The 19,325-nt window shown below is 38.2% G+C and overlaps 1 protein-coding gene across 1 annotated transcript in view; it reads left to right on the forward strand.

Annotated features, from left to right (window-relative positions):
- Positions 1–12,977: 12,977 nt before the first annotated feature.
- Positions 12,978–19,325, forward strand: part of LOC126299305 (P-selectin-like) — an 84,190-nt gene continuing 77,842 nt past the window's right edge. The window contains exon 1 of the mRNA XM_049991105.1: positions 12,978–13,060. Coding sequence (XP_049847062.1) covers positions 13,006–13,060 — 55 coding nt within the window. The 5' untranslated portion in view covers positions 12,978–13,005. The remainder of the gene's footprint in view (positions 13,061–19,325) is intronic.

The raw sequence follows: 19,325 nt of genomic DNA on the forward strand, positions 1-19,325 counted from the left end.
GGAAGTGGCTGCATGTCTTGCAGAGCATGTCTACATTTACATCTACATCCATACTCCGCAAGCCACCTGACGGTGTGTGGCGGAGGGTACCCTGAGTACCTCTATCGGTTCTCCCTTCTATTCCAGTCTCGTATTGTACGTGGAAAGAATGATTGTCGGTATGCTTCTGTGTGGGCTCTAATCTCTCTGAATTTATCCTCATGGTCTCTTCGCGAGATATACGTAGGAGGGAGCAATATACTGCTTGACTCTTCGATGAAGGTATGTTCTCGAAACTTTAACAAAAGCCCGTACCGAGCTACTGAGCGTCTCTCCTGCAGTCTTCCACTGGAGTTTATCCATCATCTCCGTAACGCTTTCGCGATTACTAAATGATCCTGTAACGAAGCGAACTGCTCTCCGTTGGATCTTCTCTCCCTCTTCTATCAACCCTATCTGGTGCGGATCCCACACTGCTGAGCAGTATTCAAGCAGTGGGCGAACAAGCGTACTGTAACCTACTTCCTTTGTTGTCGGATTGCATTTACTTATGATTCTTCCAATGAATCTCAGTCTGGCATCTGCTTTACCGACGATTAACTTTATATGATCATTACATTTTAAATCACTCCTAATCCGTACTCTCAAATAATTTATGGAATAAACTGCTTCCAGTTGCTGACCTGCTATTTTGTAGCTAAATGATAAGGGACTTATCTTTCTATGTATTCGCATCACATTACACTTGTCTACATTGAGATTCAATTGCCATTCCGTGCACCATGCGTCAATTCGCTGCAGATCCTCCTGCATTTCAGAACAATTTTCCATTGTTGCAACCTCTCGATACACCACAGCATCATCTGCCAAAAGCCTCAGTGAACTTCCGATATCATCCACCAGGTCATTTATGTATATTGTGAATAGCAACGGTCCTATGACACTCCCCTGCGGCACACCTGAAATCACTCTTACTTCGGAAGACTTCTCTCCATTGAGAATGACATGCTGCGTTCTGTTATCTAGGAACTCCTCAATCCAATCACACAATTGATCTGATAGTCCGTATGCTCTTACTTTGTTCATTAAACGACTGTAGGGAACTGTGTCAAACGCCTTGCGGAAGTCAAGAAACACGGCGTATACCTGTGAACCCGTGTCTAAGGCCCTCTGAGTCTCGTGGACGAATAGCGCGAGCTGGGTTTCACACGACTGTCTTTTTCGAAACCAATGCTGATTCCTACAGAGTAGATTTCTAGTCTCCAGAAAAGACATTATACTCGAACATAATACGTGTTCCAAAATTCTACAACTGATCGACGTTAGAGATATAGGTCTATAGTTCTGCACATCTGTTCGACGTCCCTTCTTGAAAACGGGGATGACCTGTGCCCTTTTCCAATCCTTTGGAACGCTTCGCTCTTCTAGAGACCTACGGTACACCGCTGCAAGAAGGGGGGCAAGTTCCTTCGCGTACTCTGTGTAAAATCGAACTGGTATTCCATCAGGACCAGCGGCCTTTCCTCTTTTGAGCGATTTTAATTGTTTCTCTATCCCTCTGTCGTCTATTTCGATATCTACCATTTTGTCAACTGTGCGACAATCTAGAGAAGGAACTACAGTGCAGTCTTCCTCTGTGAAACAGCTTTGGAAGAAGACATTTAGTATTTCGGCCTTTAGTCTGTCATCCTCTGTTTCAGTACCATTTTGGTCAAAGAGTGTCTGGACATTTTGTTTTGATCCACCTACCGCTTTGACATAGGACCAAAATTTCTTAGGATTTTCTGCCAAGTCAGTACATAGAACTTTACTTTCGAATTCATTGAAAGCCTCTCTCATAGCCCTCCTCACACTACATTTCGCTTCGCGTAATTTTTGTTTGTCTGCAAGGCTTTGGCTATGTTTATGTTTGCTGTGAAGTTCCCTTTGCTTCCGCAGCAGTTTCCTAACTCGGTTGTTGTACCACGGTGGCTCTTTCTCATCTCTTACGATCTTGCTTGGCACATACTCATCTAACGCATATTGTATGATGGTTTTGAACTTTGCCCACTGATCCTCAACACTATCTGTACTTGAGACAAAACTTTTGTGTTGAGCCGTCAGGTACTCTGTAATCTGCTTTCTGTCACTTTTGCTAAACAGAAAAATCTTCCTACCTTTTTTAATATTTCTATTTACGGCTGAAATCATCGATGCAGTAACCACTTTATGATCGCTGATTCCCTGTTCTGCATTAACTGATTCAAAGAGTTCGGGTCTGTTTGTCACCAGAAGGTCTAATATGTTATCGCCACGAGTCGGTTCTCTGTTTAACTGCTCAAGGTAGTTTTCAGATAAAGCACTTAAAAATATTTCACTGGATTCTTTGTCCCTGCCACCCGTTATGAACGTTTCAGTCTCCCAGTGTATATCCGGCAAATTAAAATCTCCACCCAGAACTATAACATCTACTCGAAATATTTTCCATATTATTCTTCAGGTGCTGAGCCACAACAGCTGCTGCCATATGATTGCTGATTCCCAGTTCTGCATTAACTTTTTCAAATAGTTCGGGCCTGTTTGTCACCAGAAGGTTTAATATGTTATAGCCATGAGTCGGTTCTCTGTTACCTGCTCAAGGTAGTTTTCAGATAATGCACTTAAAAAATTTTCAGTGGAGTCTCTGCCACCCGTTATGAAGTTTGAGCCTCCCAGTCTATATCCGGCAAATTAAAATCACCACCCAGAACTATAACATGGTGGGGAAATCTACTCGAAATATTTTCCAAATTATTCTTCAGGTGCTCAGCCACAACAGCTGCTGAGCCTGGGGGCCTATAGATACATCCAATTACCATGTCTGAGCCTGCTTTAACCGTGACCTTCACCCAAATCATTTCACAATTCGAATCTTCGTCAATTTCCTTCGATACTATTGCATTTCTTATCGCTATAAACACGCCTCCCTCTTCACTGTCCAGCCTGTCTCTGCGGTATACATTCCAATCTGAGTTTAGGATTTCATTACTGTTTACATGTGGTTTCAGCCAACTTTCTGTCCCTAGTACTATATGGGCGTTGTGACCGTTTATTAATGAGAGCAGTTCTGGGACCTTTCTATAGACGCTCCTGCAGTTTACTATTATCACATTAATATTGTTATTCCCTGTTGCATTTTGCCTACTCCTGCCTTGCCGCGTCTCAGGAGGCGTCTTGTCGCGCCTAGGGAGGGAATTCTCTAACCTAAAAAAAACCCATGTGCACTCCGCACGTACTCCGCTACCCTCGTAGCCGCTTCCGGCGTGTAGTGCACGCCTGACCTATTCAGGGGGACCCTACATTTCTCCACCCGATAGCGGAGGTCGAGAAATTTGCACCCCAGCTCTCCGCAGAATCGTCTGAGCCTCTGGTTTAAGCCTTTCACTCGGCTCCAAACCAGAGGACCGCGATCGGTTCTGGGAACGATACTACAAATAGTTAGCTCTGATTCCACCCCGCGAGCGAGGCTTTCCGCCTTCACCAACTCCGCCAACCGCCTGTACTAACTGAGGATGACCTCTGAACCCAGACGGCAGGAGTCATTGGTGCCGACATGAGCAACAATTTGCAGTCGGGTGCACCCAGTGCCTTCTATCGCCGCCGGTAGGGCCTCCTCCACATCTCGGATGAGACCCCCCGGCAAGCAGACAGAGTGAACACTGGCCTTCTTCCCCGACCTTGTTGTGTTTCATGGGCAGTGTGTGGGCAAGCACCATCTTGTTGGAACAACAGATCACCTTCCTGTTGCAAGAACGGTAAAAAATGGGTCTAACAACATTCTGCACAGACCAAGTGCTGGTTGGTGTCCCCTCCATTGTCTGAGACAAATGCACTCTACAAGACAATGCTCACCAGGTCTACACTCTATTTGCAAACTACCAGTACTTGTATGGAGGCAGAATTTGCTTCCACCACTGAAGACCACAGCACACCACTCCATCTTCCACTTGATCCTCTGATGGCACCACTCACACTGTGCACATTGATGCTATGGTGTGAGTGGGAGACGAGATACTGTTGCACATGCCTGCAGCCCCACTGCTAATCGTCAGTTTGCAATATCTCATGTTGACACATCTGGGCTCACAAGACTTCTTATCTGTGATGTGGTAGCTGTACAATCTGCCACTAATGCCCTTATAATACAATGATTGAGGTGGGAATCAGTGCTGTGTGGATCTCCAGAATCCTATCTATGGGTGTGAGAATGCTCATGTGACCACTGACGTCAGCAATGTTGCAGAACTGATGCAGCATGTCTAAGTTATGTGGCAATTCTCTGAAAGGATTGTTCCACCACTTGAGAGGCCACAATTTGACCACTTTACTGTAGGTAACATGAGTGCCTGCATGGTTGCCAACTTGCTTCACATGTTTGCATTACACTGAGTCTTCTGGCTATGAGAAATCCCTGTCAAAGGGTAGACACAAATGGCGCTCTGGTGGCTATGCTCCTATGCAGTCTGTTGGTGGACAATCCATCATCAATACACCTACTATGCCCCAGTTGCCATATGTTGTCATCGGATCAAAATCAATGTCACCTTTCCAGCTGTACTAATTTTTTCCAGCTGTGCAATATTCACACACATACTGTTGGTCATTAGAATTGCAGCACCAGGGGGGACATTAAATAATACAATTTTCATTATTTTGCTCACTCAGTACAGGAAGATGGATGCATGATTAAACTTTTGGTGGTTTTGGAGTGGCTCTAACCCAGTTGGGCATTGAGTGGAAGTGAACTTGAATAACGGATAAGTATATATCATTCCATGCTGCTCCAGCTCTGCATCAGAGGTCATCAGTCATAGTGGTTGGTGAGTGATCGTGTGCCAGCATCTCAGCAATCCACGACCAGATGTTTTCAATGGGTGAAAGATTTAGAGAGCATACTGAGCAGGGCAAAAGTCAAACTCCCTCCAAATTAAGATAGGTCAAGACATTATTGGAAACATGTGATCTTGTATTTTCTTGTTGAAAGATTATTTTCTGGAAACACCAAAGACCAGGCATAGCCACCAACCTAAAAATGTCAGAAATATAATGTCTTTTGTCCACGTTACTGTCTATGCAAACAAAGGGTGATTGTGTTCTGTACACAGTGGCACCCTCTACCAACATGCCATGTGCTGGACTTGTATGATGTTTACTAATGCAGTCTACCAACATTTATTCTATGCAGAGGCTCCATACACACATATACAGCCATGATGATGTTGTATGCATTATCAGGGTTCAGTTGAAAAGATAATGTTGTGTCACTCCTGTGTTGATTGTTGTAATAGGCACATCACTGTTGGTACAGTTCTCTCTCCTGTCACATATAGGGAAACGAAAGTAATGGATGATGTGTTGACAGATCCTGGTGCTCCAGACATCATTGGACAATCTGTATGGATACTCATCTTGTAGCAAACATCTCATTTCCATACCCATGGTATAGTTCATGGCTGTATGATCCTGCATGTCTTACCAAACAATGCCTTGGACACTAGTCATGTGGAGTCATTGTATTCCTGCATGGCACTGGCTATGACCTTCCTGTACCCACCAATTTCATATTTGTGCTGTAGTTATGGAACCCCAGCCATTGTGAGCAGTAGTATTGTGGAACAATAAACTGTAGTTTTGATAGACAATGATTCTGTCACTGTCCGTTTCTGACATGTGCAGGTAGACATTTCTCCTTCATACACAAACATAGCATGGTCCTCTAGGATGCTTAGCCAATAACAGTTTCAGTCTAAAAAGGGCTATTGTACTGAGTCAGTTATTTGTACATTAACTGAGAACATAATAAAATATTTAAATTATAAAATATTGTCAACAGACATCTTCTCTGATTTACTAAAAGTATTTGGTTGTGACAATCATGATATTCTGTTAACAAAGTAAGTTTGTATGAAATATGTAATTCAGCTTGTGCATGTTGTAGTTCTTATTTAAGAAATAAAATGGAAAAATTTACCCTAACCTCTCTGAATAACACGAAGAAGAATGCCACACCATTTTCATGGGGAGAAACTAGAATGGGAGTCTCATTGGGTTTGATCATTGGGCCACTACTATTCTTGCTTTATGCTAATGATCTCCCATTTTATTTGAATCAGGAGGCAGAATTAGTTGTGTCTAAAGACTATACAAGCATTCTTGTCAAGCTGGCCAAAGAAACATCAACAGAGGAAATAGCAAATTAAGTTTTGTGAAAGTTACTGGGTGGTTTTGCTCAAATGGCCTAGCTTTAAGCTTTAAAAAATAAGTTTCATTCAGTTTTGTATTCTCAGGAATATTTATTGGTGGCTCCTGTGATAATATTCTGTGGTAACCACTTGCTTAGGTGAAAAGCATTCACTGCACAAATGGTAATTAGAATTATGTGTGGTGTTCACACATGTTCATCTTGCAGGTATCTCTTTAAACAGTTGAAAATGTAAACCACAGCCTCAGAACTCATTTATTCTCTTAAGAAAATTGTTGTCAACAATCCATCTAAGTTTTAGGTCAACAGAGATATTCACAAGTCCAATTCTGGAGGGAAAAATGATTTGTATTATCCTTTAATGAATCTAACCTTGTCACAGGAAGAGGGAAACTATGCAGCTATAACACTCTTTTACAATCTATCCATGAAAATAAAATGTCTGAAAAGTAACAGAAGTGTTTTCAAATACAAGTGAAAGATTGTTCTCCTTAAGAACTCATTCTATACCATAGAGCAATTCTTGAGCAGAAATAATAATTTTTTTAAAGAAAAAATTGTAAATGGTGAGAATGCAGTCATAGAATTTTTATTTTTCACTATTTTTATTTTTACAGTGCCTTTTGTATGTGACCTTTGGAACAAGTAATTAACATCTACCCCTACATCTACATCATACTTTGTAAGCCTCCTGATAGTGTATGGAGATGGGTACTTTTCATACCACTAACTGATGCCTCCCTACCCTGTTTCATTTGGGAATGGCATGTGGGAAGAATAATTGTAAGGAAGGATTTGTATTGGCTCTAATTTCTTGAGTTTTCTTGTCATGATCATTACATGAGATGTATGTTGGAGGAAGTGATCTCTTGTCTGACTCTTGCCAGTGCTCTCTCAAAATTCCAGTCATAAACTTCTCTGTGAAGTACAACACCTTTCTCGTGTCTGCAAATAAACTTTATTGAGCATCTGAGTAAAGCTCTCACACTGAATAAATGACCCCATAAGAAATGCACTGCTCTTCATTGCATTTCCTCTATCTCTTCTGTCAGTCCTACCTGGTAAGTATCCCATATTGATGAACAATACTCAACAACTGGCTGAACAAGCAGCTTGTAAACCACTTCATTTGTGGATGAGCTACATTTCCTTAAGATTCTTCCTGTGAATCTCAGTCTGGCATCTGCTTTTCCTATTATTTGTTTTTTGTGGACTTAAGGTCGCTCCAGACAGTTACTCCTTGATATTTTATGGTAGGTACTTTTACTTCTGTTATTCATCAATAGTGTAGTTGCGCAATGGTGGCTTTCTTTTCCTAAGTATGCACAATATGTTACATTTATTTATGTTCAGGGGCAGCTGAAAGAGCCTGCACTATCCTCTGAAGGTCATTCTGCAAATCAGTACTATCTATGGGCATTGCTACTTTGTTATAGGCAACTGCATCACCTGTGAACAGTCTTAAGGAGCATCTGATGGTTTCTACTAGATCATTTATATACATTGTACACATTAATGGACCTATCACACTTCCTTGTGGTACTCCAGAAATTATCTCTACATCTGTCTATTTTGCTCTTTTAAGGTTGAAATTTTGAGTTCTGTCTACAAGGGAATCCTGAGTACAGTCACAAATCTGCTCTGATCCTCAATAATCTCATATTTTTTCTGTAAATTCAGTGTGAGATGATGTCAACTGCCTTCCTGAAGCCCAGGAATGGGCATCAGCTTGAGCGCCATTGACTAGAATGCTGTGGATTCATGGAGGAACAGAGGGAGCCGAGTTTCACAAGATTTCTGTTTTGCACAACCCATGTTGATTTTTATAGAGGAGATTTTCGCGCTCCAAAAACATCATAAATCTTGAGCATAAAATGTTTTCCATAGTTCTACAGTAGATTGACATGAATGATATAGGTCTATAGTTGTGTGCATCTGCACTGCAGCCCTTCATGAAAATGGGAATAACTTGTGCTTTTTCCAGTGACTAAGTACCCTTCATTGATGAAGCAATGCTAGAAGGGGAAAAAGTTCTTTTACACACTCTTTGTATAATCTTGTAGGTATACACAAATATATTTCACTTCTTTGCAGAAGTATGTGAAATAAGATATTTTAAACAAAATTGCTCTTTTATCTGAAAATTGCTGTTGCTGCTAATGCTACTGGCATAGCAAATTGCCTCAACATCTGCTGCTGAACTAAGCAACTAACTGACTAATGCTTCTCACATAAAGTTAAGTTTCAAATGTGATTTGTGGATGAGAAACCTGCTTATAATCTCATCTTTTTAATACAGGATGTAGATGGTGTCACTACTGCATACTTTGTGCAGTTGTGCTGAAATGCTAATCATTTCATGTCAAAGTGTCTAGTATACTTCATGCCATTTTCAATTTGACATGTGCTGTCTTAATGTTGTTACTGTGTTAATGTCTAGCAGTATATATATATATAAAAGAGAAAGTGTATCAGTGTCATCACATTGTGTAAATATGTGTATAGGATATCAGATGAGTTTTGGGTAGCATGGGGGTAGGAGGTTGGGTCAGGGGCAAATGAGATACATAAATCCAATCAAAAGAACTCCACATTTCTTGCAGTGATATGGTTCAGAGTGGTACCCTCCAGAAAAAAATGAAATTTAGCAAAATGTCAGTCAAAATGCAAAAGGGACTGGTCGAAAATGTTACAGATATTACAAATAAATAGTGACATTTATAGGGTGAAAGCAGAATGATAGAGTGATCAGAGTTACACAATGAATCTGCTCTGTAGCATAATCTAACTACAAGAGCCAGGCAGAGGTAAAATATAAGAGAGACACATAAGTAGCTGCTCTAAATCTGTTAACACATTAATGCCAGAACAAATTTCTTCATGGAAGAAAAAAATTAAAAAAATTGTGATACTATAGAAGTACCTGAAACACTCAGGACATGAAACACATATCAGAAGTTTGGTAGCTTCATGCAGAATCTGTACCTACTGCCAGTGGCACTCAAAAACAGTTAACCTTACACTTATTAGAGTTGCACTGGTATGATGCAAATTCACGACGCCAGGCATTAAAGGAGTTGAAACACAAAAGAGAGGTACAACAAATTGTCTGGCCTATATGTTCTACAGTTGAATTAAAATACAAGAGTACTTCTGTGCAAGTAGATTCTGGAGGCAGTTTCATGGGCTGTGCCTTATACCTCCCTCCTGGTTATTGGAAAGAATCTTGGTTCTGCCTCACCTTTCTATGGATTTTTTAGTGCACTTCACCTTTAGTCCATCTATTCACCAACCTTGTAGTAACATATATACCTGGCTAGAATGAATGGCCACAAAATGTAAATCTTTAACAAAGCAAACAACTAATTCCTATGGGTCCATCTTGAGACTGACAACTAGGGTAGTAGATACTGAATCTATAACAAATGACTGCACAGATATTAAAAAGGAAATACAAGGGTAAGTCAATTATCATCCACAAAGCAGTTATAAAATTTTATTGTAACAAATAGGAAACTTACAAGAACATCATTTTTTGACAGAGTCTCCTTGTATTTCAATGCACTTGGTGCATCATTGTACAAGCTTCTTGTTGCCCTCATAAAAGAAGGTTCTCAGTTGAGCTGCAAGCCAGGAATACACTGCTTCATCTGAGGCAAATCAATGGCCCCTTAATGCCTGTTGGACTGGACCAAACAAGTGATAGTCTGAAGGGTGAAGGTCGGGACTATATGGAGGATGATCCAATAGGCCTACTTAAAATTTGAGTTTCTGTAGTGTTTCAGCAGTGTGGCCAGCAGTATGCGTATGGGCATTGTCGTGCAACAACACAACACGTTTTGACAGCGATCCTTGGCATTTGCTTCAAACTGCAGGCTGTAGCCTGGCAGTAAGCATCTCACTGTAATGTACACTGTTTAATGTTGTGCCCCTTTCCCCATAATGTTCCAGTAAACCATAAGCATCAGTTTTCCTGTGGACGGTTGGGTCTTGAACTTTTTCTTGCACTGCGAATTTGGATGTTTCCATTCCATTCTCTACATTTTAATCTCCAGCTCTTAATGATGGATCCATATTTTGTCACCATTAATGATCTTGTCAAAGATGTCCCCTTTGTTACCATAGAGATCCAAATGTTTTTTGCAGATGTCCAAGTGCGTTTGTTTATGCTACTGTGTGAGTTGTTTTGGGACCCATGTTACACAAACTTTATGAAATGCAAGTCTGTTGTGGATGATTTTGTAGGTAGAAGTGTGACTAATTTGCAGATGATGTGCCACTTCATCAATAGTTAATCGTCTGTCCAAGAGAATAATTTCACGTGAACGCTCAATGGTTTCTTCATTTGTGGCGATAAATGGTGGTCTGGCTTCTTCATGATGTGTATGGCTTGTGCCACCATTTTGGGATTTTTCAGTCCATTCATAGACACTCTGTTGTGGCAAAACACTGTACCTGTACTGTACCAACAGTCTTCGATGAATTTTGGTCCCTGATATGCCCTCCGACCACAAAAAATGGATCACTGAACGTTGATCTTCTTTGGTGCAAATAGACAGCAGAGCACCCATGATTAACAGCATGGCAGCAATAATGATACTAAACCTAGAAGCTTGAAAATTGCAAAGATATAACAACAAATAAACAAAACACACATCATCAATGTAAAATGACAGTACTACCAAAATAAACAAAAATATAACTAAACTGCAGATAATAATTGACTTACCCTTCTATTATTGTATTTAAGGAAATACTTGATGAGTAACATAAATTTATTGAGTTTGAAGATCATCACTTGGGATGAGTACTGATGTAATTTAATTTTTGGTTATTATTTCAAGTCATATAAAAGGGAGTTCTTATCAAAAAGATAGAATAAAATAAAAAAAATGTTTCAGGACAAAGTTAAAAACTGAACCACTGATTCATCACCAAACACACACAAAGTGGAATGAAAACTTTGTTGCCTTCTGAAGAGATGCTTCGGTGAGATCTTCTGAAAGCTAGCAAAGTTTTCATTTTATTTTGTGTGTGACTGTTCATGACTCAGTGTTTCAGTTGTTCAGTGAGGGATCTGCTTTAATCCAAGTTATTTACATTCTGCCTAAATGTTACTTACTATTTTCAGGACAAAGTTATTCATTTTTCTCATCGAACATGAATATGCCAGTGAAAATTTGTGTTCCCATTAAACCTTTCTACTGAAATACTTCCATATATTAAGAACTAATTTCTCACAAGACTTGAAAAAATTGTCTCAAAATTAATTATTAGTTCTCCAGTACATCTCTGAGATGATGGCTTACAACACTGCATATTTGGTGTTATCTGTGCAGGCTTCCTGACTATGCAGTAAAACTCTCTGCAAGCATTTGAAGTACATTCAGTCATATTTTTACATGTTTATGGTAGTTCATGGTATAGTTTCACTTTTAACAAACACTAGAGGAAGAAATCTTGTAATTTAATATCTGGTGATCTGGCAGGCAGATTTATTGTAACCACCTTTATTGACCCAGCAAACTTTAGAATTCGTGACTTCTTTCACTTCTTGTGAGCAACATGCTGGACAGTTGTCTCACTGGAACCACACAATTAGTGACAATTATGGTCTTTAAGCAATAACAATATTTCATCCTGCATAATGTTTGGGTGTGTTTCTCCATCCAGTATCACCCAAACCAATAAGCATCAACAATTTCTCCATCCAGTATTCTACATCAAATGTCAAGTGATCCAGGACACTGTTGTTCCTCTTGATGAATGTAACATAAGTTGACAAGGCCCCAGTAATGTGTATTGTGTCTGTTCATCTCATTATGATTTGTAAGGAGTAAGTCAGCACAATGGTATTTGATTTTTCTCAAGCAATATGAATATGTGTTTAAAAATAGGGGTTCTAATTTAAAAACACGTAGTTGCCCTCTGTTTGGAAAGCGTTACCTTGCTCACCCCGATCATTCATCTCTACTGTCTCATTATAGGCTGCTTGAGGTATTTTGATCCCTTAACTTAAGTGACTGCCCCAATATATAGCATTTGGTCAATCAACATTGTGTACTTGGATAATATTTCTTTAACAATTGTACAGGAAATTCTATATAATTCTGATGGTTCATTTTAAGTAGTCTTTTAGCAAGCCTTAGAAATATTAGTAATAAACTCCACATATTAAAATTTTAGTTGAAAAACTCTATTTTGTGCTTGAGTTTCACGTAACAGTTTAGATTCTGTCACTGTATTGTATAACTTATTTGTGTATGTGGTCAAAAATCTCTGTTTTTTATTTTCTTTCTCTGTTTTTTTAGCAGCATTTTGTGTGTCATGTATACAGTGATGTGTATCGTGATTCAGTAGTTCTGGTTCAAATGGACCCATGGAATGAAAAGCAAATAAATAAGTACAGTAATATACTCTTCACTGAAAAATTTTATTCTAAATGTAACCATTTAAAACACTGCACATATTATGAGGAAAAATACTTTCTTTCTTGGAAACTTTTATCACTTTGAAGAGAATCAGTTACGAAAATTCTAAGAAGCATAAGTACTTCATGAGAAAGGGATTTGTCTTCAGATGTATAAACATCTGTAAACAATCAGAATTTGACTTTATCTCTGAAGTTTATCAATTACCACAGAGCAATAATTCACATAGCTTAATCCCAAAGAAGTATAGCTTGATATCATCACTCAGTCTTCTTTATCTAAAAATTTTTTAATGCTTTTATTACTTCAGATTTGGCACACCAGTGTATATAAACAAAACTTTAGTTCTGCTCTTGACTACTCATTGTGGCTGCCATGGAGCTGAAAATAATTATAGTGCTTGCTATCACTATAGCAGGTGTCTTAGCCAGTGAGTATTGCATTCACTGCCCTCTGATTTACCTACACTACCTTACATGCATTTTGTCATACAAAACAATATATTTGCCAGACAACATCACACAAACACATAATCCATAATCTCTTATAAGACAAATTAATCTTGATTTGTTGTTTTGTAATTGATTTTTACAGTAACAAATACAGATACATTCTTAAAAGTTAGCTGTTCATCCAGTATTAATTGAGGCATTCTCACTTATAAAATTAATGCCATATATGATATTGTGTGATGTATGTGTTTAGTATGTTTCTATATGTTAGGAAGGTTGTTACACAAGTTGAAATTTCTAGTGGGGCGCTCATGGAGAAGATCATAATGGTAGTTCCAAACTTTTGTTTTGTTGAAGACTGAACACTCTATCACCTCATAAAGTTTTAGATAGTACCAAGACATTGCATCTGATGCTCTTGCTGATGATTTTTATTAATATTATTGTGTTAACAGGGTCATATTTAGTAGTCAGTTTCTGAATTTAAGTGACAACACAAAAATCTTGCATAGAATTGCTGCCAGAGAATACATTGGAAGCTCTTTATCGTAACACTGCTGAAATTGTTTCATCTTTCCTGTCACCAGTCTTTTACATTGTATCTGACACGGAGCAATACAGAACTGAGATTGTTACATTATAACTGCAGCATATTAATTATGTTGTTACGAATGAGAAATAGGAAAGATTCAATGTGACTACCAATTCAAAAACATTAATATGTTAGGCAGTCACCATTATTTGTCTTCTTTCTCTCACTGAGTAGGACACAGAAGTAGCTGTTGATTTAGCTATGAATACTTGTACTGAATCATCTGTAATGGAACACTATCACTTTCCCTCTATATGTGTTGGCTGTGTTTTCTGTCAATGACAGTCATGCTAATTAATGGTAACTATGCCTATAATTTCTACGCTCAGTGACAGTGGCAGGTCAAATAATTTAACTGAATCTTTCTTGTGGAGGTGTCAGGTCAAATAATTTAATTGGAACTTTCAAGTCAGAAACAGCTAATGTGTCCTGATAGCTGGCACTTCCTGATAAAACATACTTTGAAACCTTATAGTTTCTTAGCTGAACAAAGTTACAAATATTTATTAAATCTCATAGTTAAACAGTTTCCCATTACATAGGTCCCTATGATTATGCCAATATTTGAAATAAATAAAATGCTATTTCCTTCAGAAAAGAATTCCATTTTGCAGCTTAAAGTAACAGTTGAATCCACGACTCAGTATAACAATGTTTTTCTCAAATTATTTTCACTTTGGAATGCAAACACCACTTTCTGAAGATGTTCATTTAAGTATTGCATATTCATACTACTAAAATGAATGCTCACTGTAAATAAGGCTCCATTCATAGAAAATGTACACAGCTGTTATCTTAGAGCAGTTATTAGTGTTCTCATATTAAAGTTACACAATTAGTGGAAGATAATCAGCAGTTAAATAGAATAACTTGAAACTTTCTTCAGACAAGTTACTTTCCCATTGATTAAATTAAAAAAAGCAATAGGAATCTACTAAAAATTATGTAGGCTCTATTCAAAATTCTCACTAAAATAAATCTAATATACTTGCTTTGTGATTAAATGCCATACATTTTAGATTCATTTTAGTGAAAATCTATAATTTTTTATGGCTGCATGTTGCTTTAGCGCAGTCATTGACTAACTGCATATTTAAGTTTTTATTTGATGGCATCTAACCATATTCTCTGTGACAATATGAAGGTCCTTGTTACAACACTCAATGCTATTTAATTATTATTACTTTGTTTTTTATTTGGGACTTTAAATGGCTATTTGTTGCTTTGAGCATTAGGCAAGCTATCCCTATCATTTTAACTATTAGATATTTTAATTTTGTAATAGACAGTACTAGTTCCAAACAGTGAACACACAAATCCTTCATTACTGAGTACATAGGAAGTAAATATCCAAATTATCCATTAGTTATAGGTGGAGACTTTAATCTAGCATCCATTGACTGGGAAAATTACACGTTTTTCACAGGGGGCAGAAGCAAAGATTCGTGTGAAGTTATTATAGGAGCATTCTCAACATACAACCTTAGCAATTGGTCAGAAAACCAACTCAGGATGGGAACATACTAGATATCTTGGCGACAAACAGACCTGAACTTTTTGAGGAAGTTAATCTAGAACAAGGTATTAGCGACCATAATGTCGTTGTGGCTTCTGTGTCAGTGGAAGTTGGGGGAAAAAAAAAAGATAGAAACAGCGTAGAGTTTTCTTGTTTGGGAAAGCAAAATAAAAGTGTCATTAATGAATATTTTCATAGTCAGCTCCAAGCATTCACCGCGGGACAGAAAGATATTGAGCATCTTTGGTCGGAATTTAAAGGTATTGTCCACCATGTGCTAGAGAAGTATGTGCCTAGCGAAAGTGTAGGGGAGGGAAAGGATCCACCTTGGTACAAAAAACATGTTAGGAAGTTGCTGAGAAAGCAGAGAATTTTGCACAGTCGTTTTAAATGTAGTCATTGCCCCGTTGACAAACAGAAATTATGCTAAATGAAAGCAGCTGTCAGAAGGACAATGAGAGACCCTTTTAACGAATTTGAAAGCAATATTTTATCTGCAGATTCTAAAAATAACCCCAAAAATTTTTGGTTGTACATAAAATCTATGAACACTACAAATAATTCAATACCTTCTCTTGCTGACAGTATGGGTAATGTGATGATAAACAGAAGGCCAAAATTCTAAACCTAGGTTTCAAAAACTTGTTTACAATAGAGGACTGCAGCACCATTCCCCCCTTTCAATTATCAAACAAATGAAAGGATGGCTGACATAGTGTTTAGTGTTTCTGGGACTGTAAAACAGTTAAGATCCCTACACGCCAGAAAGGCATCTGGCCCAGACAGTATCCTCGTAAGATTTTATGTTGACTATGCTACAAATGTAGCACCATTCTTATCTGTCATCTGTCAGAGATCTTTGGAACTGCAGAAAGTTCCACAGGACTGGAAGAAGGCCCAGGTCATAGCAGCCTATAAAAAGGGTAGAAAATTGGATGCACATAGTTACCGGCCAATTTCACTGACATCAATTTGTTGTAGAATCGTGGAACATATTTTGTAATCAGACATAATGACCATTGTAGATTCTGAGAAGCTCATCTGCAGAAACCAGCACAGTTTTAGGAAACAGCGGACATGCAAGACACAGCTGGCCCTATTTGTGCATGATATTCAACATGCTCTAGATACCGGCTCCCAGGTTGATGCCATATTTCTCAACTTTCTAAAGGTGTTTGACTCAGTTTCGCACCGTCGCTTGCTACAAAAAGTGCGTGCTTACGGTCTATCCAATGACATATGCAGTTGGATAGAAAGTTTTCTAACAGACAGGGAGCAGTATGTCGTCCTGAATGGGGTAACTTCAACAGAAACAAGAGTAACTTCACGTGGGCCTCAGGACAGTGTAATACATCCTCTGCTTTTTACGATTTACATAAATGATCTGGTTGATGGTATTGACAGTGGCCTTAGACTGATTGCCAATGATGCTGCAGTCTACAGGAAAGTAGTATCACATGAAAGTTGTGAACAAATCAATGAGGATTTGCAGAAAATAAATATGTGGTGTAATGACTGGCAGTTATCTCTCAATATTAGTAAGTTTAACCTACTGCATATAACAAGGCAAAAATCCCCATTAATGTATGAGTACAAAATAAATTATCAGTCTTTGGAAGCAGTAACATCAGTCAAGTACCTGGGTGTGACTATTCAAAATGATCTCAAATGGAATGATCAGATTACACAAGAAACGGGTAAGGCAAAGTCTAGATTGCGGTTTATTGCTATAATCCTGAAGCGATGCAGTCCTTCAACAAAGGAAATAGCTTACAATACATTAGTTCATTCAGTGTTAGAGTATTGCACTGTATGGGAGCCATACCAGTTGGGTCTGTTTCAAGAGATTGAGGAGGTCCAAAGAAGAGTGGCAAGATTCGTGACTGGTACATTTAGCCATCGTGAGAGCATGAAGAAAGTTCATAGAAAGTTTGAAGTGGGACACACTTGCAGATAGACGACGCGCTAAACAGAAGGCGTTCCTCACTAAATTCTGAAATCCAATCTTCATCGAGGACGTAGAGCATATATTATTACCACCAACTTTCAAATCGCATAATGATCATCATTCAAAGATAAGGGAAATAAGGGCTTGTACTAAGGCGTTCAGACAGTTGTTTTTCCCTCGCGCGATCCGTGAGTGGAACAGATAGGGGGAAAGATGACTCTGGCGCAAATTGTGTCCTCTGCCACATGCCGCTTGGTGACTAGCAGAGTATATATGTAGATGTAGATTTTGCTAGTATACTTCTATGAGCAAAATTTGTTAGCACCACACCATGGCAATTCTTGAAAACAATCTGCAAACCTGTAATCAATGATGATTTGGTCTTCACCTTTTATGTAACTAGTCCTCTTATTTCCACTCCTTGCTTTGCTAATTTGTCTTGGGATCTTAGAGTCACCCTACACTCAACCATGGTGATTATCTGGCTAAAGAAGTCATTTGTATTGACCCGACACAGCTGAAACGTATCTGCTGCTGTTTGAGTTCAATCAGCTCTTTGAATGGGTGTGAGTAATTATGGAATCAAGCAAGAAACAACCTTGACCAAAGTGAAATTCAAAGTACCCAGCTGGTGCAGGCAAGGTAGAAGCTTATTAACCAAAGTGTAAGAATAGGTAGAGGCAGGGGCATGGGAAGAAGGGGTGGAAGGATCTGAATTACATGGATTGGGGATGCTGCAATTGAAGTCAACCATTTTAGCTGTTCTTCCAGTGTGGGCAGTCTTGCCTTTGGTCAGTGGCCACAGATTCAGGTGGATTGCTGGTTGGTGGTCATCCCACATAATACACCATGTAAAACTTGCAGTGCATTTACTTTTACAGGTAGTCTTGCCTCTGATGGAGTTGAATATCTGTGACTGGAAAAAAAATATATATATATATATATATATATATATATATATATATATATATATACGCGTACATGTTCACATAGATGTGTCACCTATTTTTTAACCAATATTTCGAGAACAAAGGGTAAGTGCATTATAAAACTCCACGTGGTTTGTCATTTATAAGACAGAATGCCCACAGATGGGTTGTCAAATGAATAAAAGGTAAAAATACAACATCCATAGCAACAATAGAGTTAAAACTGCATGCCATGCTGATGATATTATGTGGAGGTCATCAGCATGGTGTGTAGTTTTAATTCTATTTTTGCTATGGATGTTGTACTTTTATCTTTTATTCATTTGACAACCCATCTGGGAGCATTCTGTTTTAAAAATGACAAACGACGTGGAATTTTAAAATGTATTTACACTTTCTTTTCAAAATGTCAATGTTACACATATGTGAATACGTGCACAAAGTGTAATGCCAATCTGAGGATGACAGCATGATTCTGTCAAAACTAGTAATTGGAATAAAGGTCTTTAAACCAAGTGATGCTGGCGTTCTTAAAAAATATGTATAAACATAAATCACCCCAGAAATATGCGTAAGTTATATAGGAATTGATTACAATGTGCTGGATATATGTATGAAATGCGTGTCTCACTGAGGCTTTCACATTTATGGGCTCATGTAATGACAGCTCAATAGCAATAGTGGTGAAAGGATAAATGGAGGCATTTTTTTGATTGTACAGGTGATGGAACATAACTTTGGGAGAAATGGAAATTCGTTAAATTAAAAACAAATATTTCTGAAGAAAAGGTTTTGGGAATGAATTCATATATCAAGGAGAAACTTCAGACTACACACTGATCAAAGAAGTACATGTACCAACTACAATCAACAATTAAATAATAGTGGTACTAACACATAGCACTTTGTTGAGCTACTGATGATTCATATGTAACACATATCAATATACTCATTATGGAAGTGAAATACACAAGGACAAAAGTGGAAAGAATAATGGAGAGAACACCAAACTACATCAATAACAGAAGAATAGTCATTCCACACTTCTTGTTTTAATTTTTATTGTTACTGCACCATATATGAGAAAAGCAAGTTTTGTAATTTCTGTAAATTTGTAATTCATTGTAAATATTTTTTTCACCATAATACAGAAATTTACTTTGAATGTTTCACCTGGTTTCAAAATGTAGGTACATTACACTTCTCACTTTTTTCATTAGATTCAGGTTCACTGTCTCACAGTTTCTCCAGTAGCTCC

The sequence above is a fragment of the Schistocerca gregaria genome, chromosome X (genome assembly GCF_023897955.1).
Source record: "Schistocerca gregaria isolate iqSchGreg1 chromosome X, iqSchGreg1.2, whole genome shotgun sequence".
NCBI classification, from domain to species: Eukaryota; Metazoa; Arthropoda; class Insecta; order Orthoptera; family Acrididae; genus Schistocerca; species Schistocerca gregaria.